We start from the raw sequence: 13,486 nt of genomic DNA on the forward strand, positions 1-13,486 counted from the left end.
TATACCTGCCTGTTGAATTCTCTTTAATTCTCTACAATCTGACCTCTAAAGCAAGTCCATTTGACTGTAAAATTGGGAAATGACTCTACAATAGTTCATTTTAAAATCAAAGAGCTACTGACATTCACACTATGGCTGTAAGAATGTGGCCCATTAAAGACAAAATTACCTAACGAAGAGGTTTAAAGAAGTGAGCTGTTATGATGTAGCTCAAGTCCCTTCTGGTTTTGGTGTTGGCCGAGGTACCTACAAGGGATACATCTGCCCTGGGTCACTGGAGTGATGTGCAGCTGCATCCCCCTTCAGCCACTGCTGACCTGCTTTCTCCAAAGACTTGTCTTGGTATTGGCTCAAAAAGTGAAGAGTTGTACTGTGGGCGTTGGAACAGTGGTGGGTCATCTTTGACTAATGAACCCGAAGAGCAGTGATTTAATTTTACTGAGCCTAATGGGACTATTTGAGTTACCATCTTTTTGTGGGGCACAGCAATAGGGCTGAAAAAATCCAAGTTGTGTTGATGTTACATGGGAAAATTGCTGCTGTGTTTAACACTTAGGGAGTAAATAAATCTCAAGTGATGTTGTTTCTGTATTTCTTCTAGAGATTAGCATAGCAACTTGGAATTTAAGGAAATCTGAGAAAGCCTACTGTTACATGCAAATAAGACTATCTGCATTTTGACATTAAAGAAAATACATTTAAAAGTACTCTGCTCTCAGCAGTTTGATACTTATCTCTAATCAGTTCAGCTTGCCTTTTAAATCACTTGCAACGGTACCATTTTTAATTGAGTAATATGGATGCTTTCTTTTTCTCACCCCTTATAATGTGACAAACATACACATGCCTCTCTTCCCTGAAGAAACATGTGCATTTCTTCCTGCTGCAAAATTCAGAGTCAGTTCTGCAGATCGTTAGAAAAGAAATATTTTTAGTCCTAGTAATCCTTCTGCAAGACGAGGTCCTGATTGTGGTTGCCAGGATCTCTTTGGGTGACTTTGTATCAAGTCTTTATTTCACCAGTTCTCAGTTGGACCGTTGGCACTGCAGTAGCTGTTCCTGCCAGGACCTTTGAGGGGTCCTGTACCTCAGGGCACTGTTACTCCCTGGGAAGTAACTCTGCAGATGGCAGGGGGATCAGCCAGTTGGGAACTTCTTGGGAAAGTGGATTCTAGAAAAACCATAACCCTTCTGAGGAAGGGTTCAGACACATTTAATAGTCTGAACTGAGATGGGTAAGGTGCAGTCGGGTATAAAGAATGATAAAGAACACTGACAGAAATGCAGGGTAATGTGTCATTTAGGATTGTTCTTTCTAGCTGTCTTACTGTATTGCTCATGCACATTTTCATTGTTAGAACATGGTCCTTGTAATGGTGGGTTTGTGCTTCAGAGAAAACCAATAAGTGAATTTTTTATATTTTATACAGGTGGGTCTTGCAGTTAACATGTGTAAGGAACTGAAGGCTTGTAATTATTTTAACACAGAGCAAAACCCACAGTATCTCATGCCTTACTCTCTCAAAAATAAAAAGCTATAGAAAGCCATGGTTAATAACATTAGTGGCATCAGTACTTGATTGAGTCAACCAAGTACTTTGTAGTTACCCAATAATGGTGTTATGTGAGAATAAAACAGGGATTACAGCTCTGATGTTACCCTGCTTAATTTTACAAAATGCAGGCTCTTTATGCCTACACCCCAAAATTCATTAAACTAACTTAATGATAAATTCAGTCAGCAAAACTGGCTGATAATTGGAGCTGCTTCTTTAAGGAAAGTGGGTCTGAATTGTTAATCTAAAATAAATGAGGAAAGGTTTCTCACTTTAAAATAATTTATACTGAGTCAGTCCAAACAGTCCCTGTTTAAGCTGCTCATGTGCATAATTTCACCAGCTGGTTGAAATTCCAAGTATTGGTCAGTAGTTCCTGTAGATCTCCAGTGAAGGTATCATGGAGCCTCTCAACTTCATTGTATTTGTTTTTCAAACAAGTTGAGGATAGTCTAACTGAAACTGCATTCTTTTTTATGGTTAATTTGATGATTTTAATATGTTCCAAAAATTACCTTATTTTAACTGATTAGGCAAGGTGCCCAAAAATAGCACAACAATTTGGGCTGCTTCATTTAATACCATCGTTAATTTGCAGTTATATACAATTCTCAGGAAATCTAGTAATCACTGCATGTCACTGAAAAATAACTCTGTTCATAATTGTAACCAGGAGGAATAACTAATCTTTTTATTTTAAAACTTGGAACTGCCTAAACTGTAGTAAACTGCTATGGTTAACTGACTTCTGTTTCATAAGAAAGTCATAAAATCATAGGATGGTTTGGGTCCACAGGGACCTTCAAGATCATCTACTTCCTTCTGCCATGGGGTTCCACTACATTTATCCATTGGAAGGAGTGTATTTTAAATTATATTCTGCAGAAGAAAGATAAATTTTCCTGTTTTTTTAGTGAGTGAAGGACTAAAAATAGCTTTTCACAATTTAAGGCTTTTCAAAGGGGTGAGGTTTTCTTTCTCCTTTAGTCTTGTCTTTACCTACGAAAAACCTCTTATATTATTTCCTCCCCCCCTTCTCAGGCATTCAGTTCCTGTTTCAGTTACTCCAATATTTTTCCTCTTTGTTCTCTCCTCTTTTCTTTAGCTGAGATTTCTCTTTGACTTAATCTCATTATAACTGTTTATATTGGAAAGCTTTTTAAATCATTGCTCTGAACAGTACTGAAAATGGTTGGTAAGAGGCAGCTTTGGAAATAATGCAGTTTTATATTTTCTACCTGTAAAACTGAGAAACAGAACTGTCGGATGCTGCCATCTCTTTGTGCCAAGGCAAAGAAATCTGAGGCAGTCCTGACCAACCTATTGTTTAGCCTTTCATAGCCTTATTTTTCAACCTAATACATACCCATATTTTGGTTCAGTCTGAAGGAAAAAGCCACACAAGTGCTGGAGATGCAATTTATGAAGTTGTCAGTCTGCAAAGAGAATCTGCCAGAGAGGAAGAATTAGTCACCCCAACAAGTGGAGGAGGGCCTATGTCATCCCAGGAGGATGAGGCAGAAGAAGGTAAGGATAAACCAGCACCCACAGTTTCCATGGATAGTACTATTGCATTTCTGCTGTTAATTGACTCAGTTAATTATTAATACAACTGCTTTGGACAAAAAGATCAGCAGTATTTTTCTATTAGGAGTAACAGTATTTTTAACAAGCCTTTGTTTGGATGTCTTCCCATAGCAGCAGCAGTGGATGTGTGTCCATCTTCCTGTGTGCTTCAAAATGCATTGCTCAGGCACCTGTGCTCTGCCAGCAAGTTAGAAAATGTTTTTCAAAGGTGTTTTCTTCTGCTCAGAAGTCATTTGCCTTGAACATGCTATGCTACTGAAGAGGATAGCATGAAATTCGGTTTTTAAATGCCCGTTTTTAAAGAAAACAAACAAAATAATCCAGGCAGACTCACATGGGCAATTTCCTCATCCCCTGTCTGCTTAACATGTGACTTGGTTTCCCTCACTAATATTTAGGGCTTATTAAAATATCTCCTGGTTCAGTTGGGGGTTGCTGCAGTTCATGGACCCAGTGTATTTGCCTGCCCCTTCCACACCTTACATACCTCAGTATATTTCTCACTGGTGGTTTGGGTTGGGTTTTTTCTCAGAAAGTGGAATTTTTTGTTTTGTCTATCTGAAGGCCCTTGGCCTACTGTTGTCTCTCTTGTACTCTGAGGTTAGCACATAGAATTCAGAATAATGTGCCATTCATTTCCATGTGCCATTTTTGATCTGGATGTCTGACCTACCAGGAATTGTGGTTATTTTACCAAGTTATTATTCAGATTTCTGGCACTGTTCTGTCAATACCGTTAAAAGTCTCACTCACTACCATGGAAAAATTTTTCCTTGATTCTTAATTATAGGTAAGTAGTGGATTTGAGCCTGTGCAGTAGGAGTCAGAGCCCTGGGATTCACACAGGCTGGAGCAGGCAGGTGTGGTTACAAGCCAAACCCCTCCACATATCCCAGGTGACACCAAGCTTGCAAAAACCCCAGTCAGGTGCTCACTGAACTTCGATCTGATTCCTGAGAGGGAGGGGAATAGGCACAGATCAGCAATGTCAGTCCTCCTTTGTATCAAGTACCACTTCTGAACAGTAAAAATTCTATTTTCCCTAAAGGAATTCTTCTGTTTCATTGGTGTTTGGGATTGCTTTGCTGTTCATAGCAAGAATTAGTTCAGATTTGTCCTTTGGAACTTGTGGATCAGTGCAGTGCAATTCAGCTGTTGGTGTTCTTTTCCTTGTTGCATGTGTGAGTTGTAGCACCAAATTGATTTCTGAGGCTTGTTTGATAGGGTTTGATGGGGTAATTTAAATAATTAAATACTTTGTTGTTGTTGTTCAATATTTCTGTTATTGGGAAGAATGCAGCTGTTCCAGAATGTGCTGAATGCAGCACAATTAGGAATAGCATGGATACTGTCCTCTTGGTACTGTTACAGAATGGCTTTATCTTATTGCAGGGAAAAAGTATTCCACTGGAGTAGGAACCTAAGTTGGTTCTTTGTTTAACTTTGGTTTAGCTCCCCAATGCTGGTTTCCATATTTTAAATGTAGATTACTTCCTAAGAGAAGACATTAAAAATATGATGCGCCTCTGTTCTCATGGAAACCACATTTAGAGCTCTGTGCTGAGAAGTTCTTTATCCTGGAGGATATGCAGGTTCAATGAGTCATTTGCAGTTTTTCTAAATAAATCTTTTCATTCTTTTTTTTTTTCTTTTCAGGGTACTAATTATGATGATGGAAAAAAACCCTTGAGTTTACAATGTCTTGTCTTAGGCTTGGAAGAAGGCTTTTTCTTTTTTAATGTTAAGTGTGATAGCTACCTGGCTATATAGGTTCTTTTTACTTTTCTCTACTTTTTAATCTTTTTTTTTTTTTTTTTTACTTTTCCCTTATATGCTCACAGAATATTCTTTAATTGACTTTAAAAGCACTATACATTGCATTTTTCTTGTATAAGAATGCACTGTATTTGATTCCTGTGTTCTCTGCATGCACACAGCTCACTGGGATGTCTTGTGCCATGAGCATATGAATAAAGATGGTCATAAAAAAGAAGGCATTTTCCAATACTTTTTTCTTTTTGTTTTAGTGAAAGACCAAACATGGTACTTGCCAATAATGATTTAAAATCATCACTATACTTAAGTTAGGCCTAGTGTCTTTCAACAACTGCTTGGAGAAAATGGAGACCATATACTTCTAAATAACGTTCTTAGTTTTTTAATATAGCTATTCACATGAAAAATCAAGTTGAAATGAGAAAAAACATTAAAAACCAAGACTTTTGCTAAGACTGTGCAGTTGTTACTTAGAGATCTTTCAGGTCAACTTCATTTTTGTTTTTTAATAACTAATACTGTAATCAGTATCCATAATCCAGTCACTTTTGGTCCCTTGCTTTGGAGGTGATAATTTAAAAAATATATTTAATTGTAATAATTTGTCAAAACCGAGAATGTAAAGTTCACTCTTTAATAAGATGTTTTCTATTAAATTCTAAATACAATTTTTAAAATATTAAAAAGTATAATTAGGAAATTCTTACACTCTCTGGAAAGGTTTTAAATAAAGTGGATTTAAGTATCAGCTTTTATTAATATGCAGAAAAGTTCACTGTCTATATTTAATCTTGAGTAGAACCTTGTAGCAATGTGCAGAGCGCAGTTGGTGGAACTCCTTTTTCTCCTTTCTGGAGCTTTAACAAATGTGGGAACATGCCCAGAATGGATGGTGTGGATACTGCAGTGTTGAAAAAGCAAAGCTCAGAGTGCATTTTATTGTAGTATTGTTGTGGGGAGGATGAAGTGGCTGGCTGCACTCGGGAGCTTAAGGATGGGGGAAAATGCTTTCCAGCAGAAGCATTTAAAGGAGGATGTAGTCTCAGGAATAAATAACAAATGGAGAAAGGGATGAATAGGTTGGCTGCTTTTAGCAGCAGTTCTTGCTTTAGACCATATGTGAAATGATGGCCTTCCTTTGGCTCTAGTATTTGAATTTTTTTTTAAAGGTACATAACACAGGAGAACACTAGATAACTCCATTTGAGTTTCTTTTGGATAAAGTTGGAAGGTTAAGGATCACTGTAAGCAGGAGCAGTTCTGTTCAAAACCAGAAAATATTCTTTAAGCTGGTTGTTACTGAGTTGAAGATAGTTTTGCTGAAGCTTTCTGTGGTCCCAGGTGTCTGGTTGAGAGCTCTTGTTCCCATCTGTGAGTTGGCTGCAGAGTAAGCACAGAATGTTTAGCAGATGCCCTGAAACAGGTAAAAGGTAATTCAGGTAAAAGATGACTTGCCTACCAAAAAGAAGCTTCTGAACATGAGCTGTAGGGTGCTTCTGGAACGCTCTTAGATGACTTTCAGGAATGCAGAATTGTCTCCATTTGTGTTTTGTTTGCCAAGGGAATAGATAAAAAACTGAAGGAAGTCAAACTTTTATCCTCCTGCTCTAGCTGTCTGAACACTAAGAACAAGGAGATAGACAATAGAAAAATTACCTTCAAGGGTATGGAGGGTCAGTGTGGAGATGGTAGGGTTTGACACTGAAAATAGACATGAAAGAATGAGGGACCATGAAAGTTTCAGAACAACTCTGGAGTGTTGTGCTGGTGACACAAAAAGAAGGTGAGAGGTGGGCAACGTGAATGATTGGAGATGATCGGCCAGAGGAAGTCTGAATGCTGTGTCAGGAGTTGTGGGTGGTGGAGGCTGCTTTCAGCATTCAGGAAAGCAGAGGAGTAGAGGAGGTGATGTTCTAGGAGTGACTGGAACTACTGAGAGAGGATTTAGTGATAAATAGGGGTTGTGATACGAACAAATGAGGGTGATCGTGTGAGAAAAACTGCATGACTAGTGTTGAAATAGTCAACTCTGCATTTTAATCCAAATTAAAAATAGCGTTATGCTCTTCACAGGAACTGTTTGTTATATTAATCCAACGCAGAGTAAAGTTGATGGGTCCTAAATAAGATCAATTAAATCTGTCTTGGAGTCTTTTTGCTTTTCCCATATACATGAACTTGAATGTCACAAACCCTAAATTCATGAGGCCATTCGGCCAGCAGCTGTCTCCAGACAAGAACCCTTTCTGCTGTTCCACAAGAGAAGAGTTTTAAAATGCAGGCACTACTAAGAATAGTGTCCAAATGAAATGAAAATATTCCTGACAAGCCTGATGTCATTTTATGAACTCTGCTGTCCATAAAATAATTCAAAATGGATTATTTTCACACCTTACCAGTTCACTTATGTTATTAAAAATCATAAATGCACTCAGTTGACTTCTACAGCTATTATTGTGCTGCCAGGAGGAATGAGATCATGTGATACTTCCATAATATATAAAAAAATACAGAGTGCAGAGGACTTGTTATTTTTAATATGGTGGCAGTTGATAGTTACAGTTGTGTTTAGATTTGTTCATGTAAGTATGACCTTTGTGTTACAAGGTGAGTATATGAAATATTTCAAATTTGAAGCACTTCTGTGCGTTGCAGAAGTATTCAATGAAATTACAAGGTTATGAATTAGAAGGAAAATTGGGGATTTTAAGGTTTTTTCTGTTCAGGAGGTGGAACACACCCAAAGGAGTGTGACTTACCCTGAGCTCCTTTATCCCTCTCCTCTTGCTCAGTGTCCACTCAACACTCCTGCACAGTGTGTGGAAACACTCTGTGGGGAGGATTTTTTCTCTGATAAAATTTGTTCCTCATACTTACTTTGTGAGGTTCAAGGCAAAACGTAATTCCCTAATTCTGGCCTGCAGTTCATGAGTGCTCCAGAGAAATCTGTCAATGCCTTTGGTTTATTTTTGCAGAATGATAGAAAAAGATATTTTCAAACTAAGGTAGGTTTCAATTCTGTGGGATCATAGTGAATTCTGTTACTTGTCTTTCAGGCTTTTTGGTTTTGTTATAACTTTCATAAAATCCCTTGTGGTACAAAATAGACACAAAATGAGCATAAATTGGTGTTTTCATCTTGTCTGGAAGCAATTGCAGATTATTTTGAATGATTTGGATGCTTTATTCATTAGTGGTTGTCTTTCCTTTTCTATCTGTAATCAGTATGAAAGCAGTTGGATAAAGGATTTGCAATCCTGCTGGCTTATTAGGAATTCAAACTTCCTATTGCTAAAGGATCTTCTCAGGTTTTCAATCATCAATTTTGGGTAGCCTCAAGCTGCCGCTGCTTATATAATTGCACATTTCATATAATTAAAAAATTAACCACTTTTGTATAAAGATTATTAAACAGATTATTCTCAACCTGCAGTTCCCATAACCTCAGCATGAAATTCCTCTCTTTTGTAGTTTTGGTCAGTGGCTTGCTGGTGTTTTGTGAGTGTAAGGGCTTTCTAATCTAAGTGCCTGGCATGCTGCCTTAAATAACTTCTGAGGATTCTAACACTGATATTTGTTTTTTCTAACACTGATATTTGTTTTTTCTCATTGATTATGTCAAAGATGGGAGTAGATTCTAATCTAATTTCATAAATTACTAGTACATTGCCTTAGAGTTGTGACAACACCTCCAATTTAGTTTCCTTGCCTGTTGTGTGAGGTGGCAGCAATCAGACAGCACAGTACGTGTGGAAAATGTTTGTATTTACAAGATCACCTCCACTGTGCAGCATTTAGTTGGCTTTGTCATCTGTGTGGGAGCAAAACTACTGAGCTGAAGCAGTAATTCCTCTCCACTTTCTTTTATTCAGCTCTAAGCATTCGTACATCAAATTTAGAGATGTCATGGTGGCTCAATTTTATGTGCAGTACATGCGGGGAGGATCATCTCTTGCATGCCCAGTTAAGGTCTATTTTGGGACATTTTAAAGTAATTCTCATTTCATATGACAGTGATGCAGGGCCTGTGTTGAAAGTATATGACATAGAACAAAGTGTTTTAAAGGCAGGGCATGTAAGGATATAGGATAGGGTTTAAAATGCAGAATTTGTTGTATTAAAAAGAAAAAGGTCATTTTGGCTGCCCATTGCACACAACCAACAGGACTGGATTGCTCTCAAGTACAAGTGTGGGTCCTTTGGGAGATTTTTTCCCAGTCCTTAACATGTGAAAACAGTGAGGGAAAGGCAGAGGTCATCCAGCTGCATGCTGTGCTACCCTCTCCATTTTTATCAAATACAGGGTTTGGGATTCAGATTCTGTGGTACTTTAAGAGGCAATTAAATTTGCAGCTGTTTGTAAGGTAATCAAAATTTAGTGATTGGTCAGCCTTAGTTTTCACTTGAATGATTCTGAGTGAAAAATGTGTATCTTATAATTCATAAAAAGGAACAAGAAATAAAATAGTGGTGTTTTTCTATTACTGGTTTGCTTTTAGTGAAAAATTCTGTTAATCTTTGTTTTTTGTTTTTGCTCTCTTTACATGTACTTCAGTAGCTGCCAAATTAATTTTTCAAGTTAGTTATGTAGCTAATGTAAGCAGAAAGTTCTTTTGAGCAGAATTCAGTGCAAGTTGTCTTTGTTCAGATTCATTAATCTGTATTTTTCTGCTCTTGATTATTCCTCTTCCTCCTAAATAGGAAAATATCCTGAGGATTGTCATTTCATAAATCAGTTATTTGGAAGGCATTTGGAAATCCTTCTGTGTTCATCAGAATATTTTGTAATGCGCTGAAAGTTGGACATCTCTGAAAATCTGCATTATTTAATACCAGAATGACTTTATGACTTAAACTTTGTTTCACTCTCATCCTCCCTGGCAGAACTATAGTTCATGCTGTATAATTCCCTGTTACCTTATAAATGAAAATTTCCTCTTTTTTGTGGCCTTTCTCACGATCCTCTTTTATCCTGTATGTATGGAAAGGTTCCATGTCAGTAATGCTCTGTCTTGTGCCCTGATAATGTGCTGCCAACTCCAGCTCCTCCTTCAGTTTTGTTCTTCTCTTACATAAAAATCAAACTATTCATATTTGAAGTATTCCAATTCTGTCCCCACCTATCTTAAAGACCTGATTTCCTTCTCCTTCAGACTGCTCCAGCTATATTATTTTTCAGTTCCACCTACTCTTTTTTATTTCACATGTCACAGCTTCTCAGTTAAAACACATTAAATATCCTTTTTTCTCCTTCACATCAGTGCTCAGATCCTACCTGTTAATTTTTTCATCTGCTTTATTCATGCTTTTCTACTCATTTTAGGAGGTTTTATTTACTTCTATGCTCAACATCTCTGAAACAGCTCTGTAGTTTTCCACCTTGTTTCCATTTTTGTTAACTGAAAAAGGAGTTTGACATCTGAGGTATTGTCGTAGTTTGACTTCTGAGGTATTGTCATATTTCAGATGGACTAGTAGAATTTCCTGAAGAAGAGAACCACTCAGAAAAGCTGCTCTATAGCTACATAATTGGTGTAAAATATGGATAAGGGGAGTATTTGTTTAAAGCCAAATTTTGAAGTGTGATGCGAAAAACTGACCCACTGAAAAAAACCAACCATCCCAAACACACAAACAAAAAAAATCCTTTCACTGTAACACTGGGAAGATGAAAAATGAAATTCAAGCACATTAAATACCTCGGTTTTTGTTGGTATGAGTCCTTTGCCAGAATTTATTTCCTCAAGCCAGAAATGAGAAAGGCAATAAACCAAGTTGAGTCTGTTAATGCCTGACGAGAGAGAGGAGCCTCTGTGCTGTCTGACTTTGCTCTGAGTTGCTTTCCCATGGATTTTGTTCCAGTCTTTGCCTAACCTGTCAGTGCTGCTCCAGGTACTGGGGTTACCCTCTGAGCATGACCTCGCTTTGATACCCTGGATATCAAAATAAGAGATGGGAAAGAAGAGGCCAAGATTTTGTGTTCCTCTGTGTATTTTTTTTCCTGTGGGATATTTGTTTATGCTAGTTACTGTGTGTGTAATTCTTCTGGTTTGAACATTGGATTCATCAGTATTTTGTTTGAACATCTCTCATCAAGAAAAAATGCAGACTGGAGGAGAAAATGGGAAATGAGCAGAAATGTGGAGAATTTGTCCTTTGAGGAAATAAGTAGAGTATCCTAGAGAAGAAATAATAAAGGCTAAGATTTTTTTTTCTTTTTGTAAGTAAGATGTACTAAAATTGTTTAGGAGGAAAAAAAGTAATTGGCATAAATCACAGGTTAAAAAAAAAATTAGGCTTGAGCTGAGAAATGCAGTCAAAAGAGCAGTAAAATCCTTGGAATGAACTGACAAAATTAGGTATATCTATAGACTGCCAATCTTCTTTTCTATTAGATTCACTCTTCTCTAGCTTGTTCTTGAGTGTCCCTGCAGATTTTTAAGAGAGTTAACTTTTTCCATTTGTTTTTCTGTAGATACACTCACAAAACAGGTACATGCAAAATCTGGTATCCAGTGATCCTCTCCCACCCCGAGGGATACCTGTGCACACTGCCATATTCACCTCATGCAAATGGCAAATATCCAAAAAAGCAAGTGCCAGAAGGAAGTGCTAGTTCAATCAATCTGCTTCAATCTATGGGACTGGTAATGGAGCAAATACTCCTGAAAGTCGCTTCTAAACATGTGAATGTCCAATGGCATCACTGGGAACCCCCAGCTCTGGACCAGGCTCCGTCACTTTCTGTGACAAGGTGACCGTGCTGTGGGCAAGGGACAGGCAGTGGCAGCTGTATGCCTTGGTGCTAAAGCAGGGACTCCAGCACTGGATCCCACAGAGTCCTTGTCATGAAATCAATGAGATAGGCACTGGACAGGGTGGAAATGATGTGGCTGGAAGGTTGGTTGGACTGCTGGGATGAAAGAATCAGTCAGTGGTGCAAAGTCTGGCTGGCAGCCAGCGAATAGTGGTGTTTTACAGGGATCGGTGTTTGGATCAGTGCTGTTAAATGTCCATTGATCACCCATGTGACAGACCAAGTGTACCTCGAGCGGGTGTGGGGACAGCAGCAAACTGAGGGGAGTGCTCAGTGCTCTGGAGGGCAGGGCTTCTATTCAGAGGGACCAGAACAGGCTGCAGAAAGGCACCAGTAAGACCTTGTGAAATTCAGTGAAGGCAAGCACTGGGTCCTGTCTCAGAACAACCTCCTGTGATGAGAGGTGCTGAACACAAACTAGATAAAGAGTCACTTCTCCAGAAAAGTACCTGGAGATCCCAGCAGACAAAACTCTGCAAACAAGTGAGCAGCACATGCTGAGAGCAGAGGCAGCCGAGCACAGCGTGGGCTGTGTGCAGAGTGCAGGCAGCAGCTCCAGGGAAGGAGCAGTGCCCTGTGTTTGTGCTGCAGTGCAGCCGGCGCTGGGTCCCGCTGCAGCCCTCACACCGACACTGGAGCGTGGCCAGCGGCCGGGCTGGCAGATGGCAGCAGCACACGGGGTGCAGTGAGAGCTGCTGGAACTGGGTTTGGTTTGGGCTGGAGAGGAAAATGTGTTGCTGTCTACATCTGCTGCATCAGAGGAGTGGGTAAAGATGGAGCCAGACTCTGCTCAGAGGTGCCTGGTAACAGGCTGAGAGGAAACAGGCACAGGGCACAAGTTGGAGCCCTGGAAGTTGTGGTTAGCTAAAAGGATGTTTTTGGTGGGGTGGTGTTACAATCCCAATTAAAAGAAAATCTAAGCTCTGTGAATTAAATGGATCAAACCCAGAAAGTTTTGAAATACACCGCAAAACTTGATTAAAACCAAATGAGTTTAGATGTTGGTGCCAAAAATCTTGATTATTTTATTTAATCGTAAAAGAGGCAGAGAGAAAGGAAGAAAGAGAAAAAAATAGAAAAAGAGGTGTGCATGGATAAGGGGACAGGGAGAGACTGACAGGGGTTACACAGGAACATATCCCCTTCTAAGGGTCCCAGTGATGTCTCGTGGCTCCCCTCCGTCTGTTCTTCTGGCTGGTGAGGGTCCCCCACCACCCTGCACCAGAGTATTGAATCCATTGGATTAATATACCTGTGGGCCAGGTGGGAATACCCCTGGGCCCCCTGTGGGAAGGGCAAATTGACTCTGTCCCTGGCAGCACTGCAGATCTGTTGCATCGTCTGTGGTGCTCTGGTGCAGGGTCTGGGGAGCCCTTGGGGTGCCTTTGATGGGCCATGACACCCCCTGTGCTGCCCCTCACGTGGGTGCAGCTGTTCCTGGGCTGAAGGGCCCCACACTGAGCTCCTGCACAGCAGAGGATGGGGACTCACTGCCTCTGAGCACAGCTTTTTCACCACACACCCAAAACCTCTCCTGCTCCCCACCCTTTGGTGTGAGGGTCTGTGTGAGTGGCAGCTGAAAGCTCCAGGGCTGTGCTCTCCACCCCCACGGTGCAAAGCCTGATCCCTCTGTGAATAAGTTCTTCTTCCCAAGCCCAGACCTGAGCCACTTTATCTTATCTCCATCAATGTGCAGTGCAGGGTCCCATTCAGTGTGTGGTGGTCTTTAGTTTCTGGTTTTTATAGTTTT

General features: G+C 39.6%; 1 protein-coding gene across 4 annotated transcripts in view; it reads left to right on the plus strand.

The window, feature by feature from the left end:
* RABGAP1L (RAB GTPase activating protein 1 like) overlaps window positions 1-13,486 on the plus strand; it is a 225,142-nt gene that overhangs the window by 34,794 nt on the left and 176,862 nt on the right. For all 4 annotated transcript variants that reach the window (XM_063406533.1, XM_063406532.1, XM_063406535.1 and 1 more), the window contains one exon: window positions 2,939-3,083. In XM_063406533.1, coding sequence (XP_063262603.1) covers window positions 2,939-3,083 — 145 coding nt within the window. The remainder of the gene's footprint in view (window positions 1-2,938; window positions 3,084-13,486) is intronic.

The sequence above is a fragment of the Prinia subflava genome, chromosome 10, assembly GCF_021018805.1.
Source record: "Prinia subflava isolate CZ2003 ecotype Zambia chromosome 10, Cam_Psub_1.2, whole genome shotgun sequence".
NCBI classification, from domain to species: domain Eukaryota; kingdom Metazoa; phylum Chordata; class Aves; order Passeriformes; family Cisticolidae; genus Prinia; species Prinia subflava.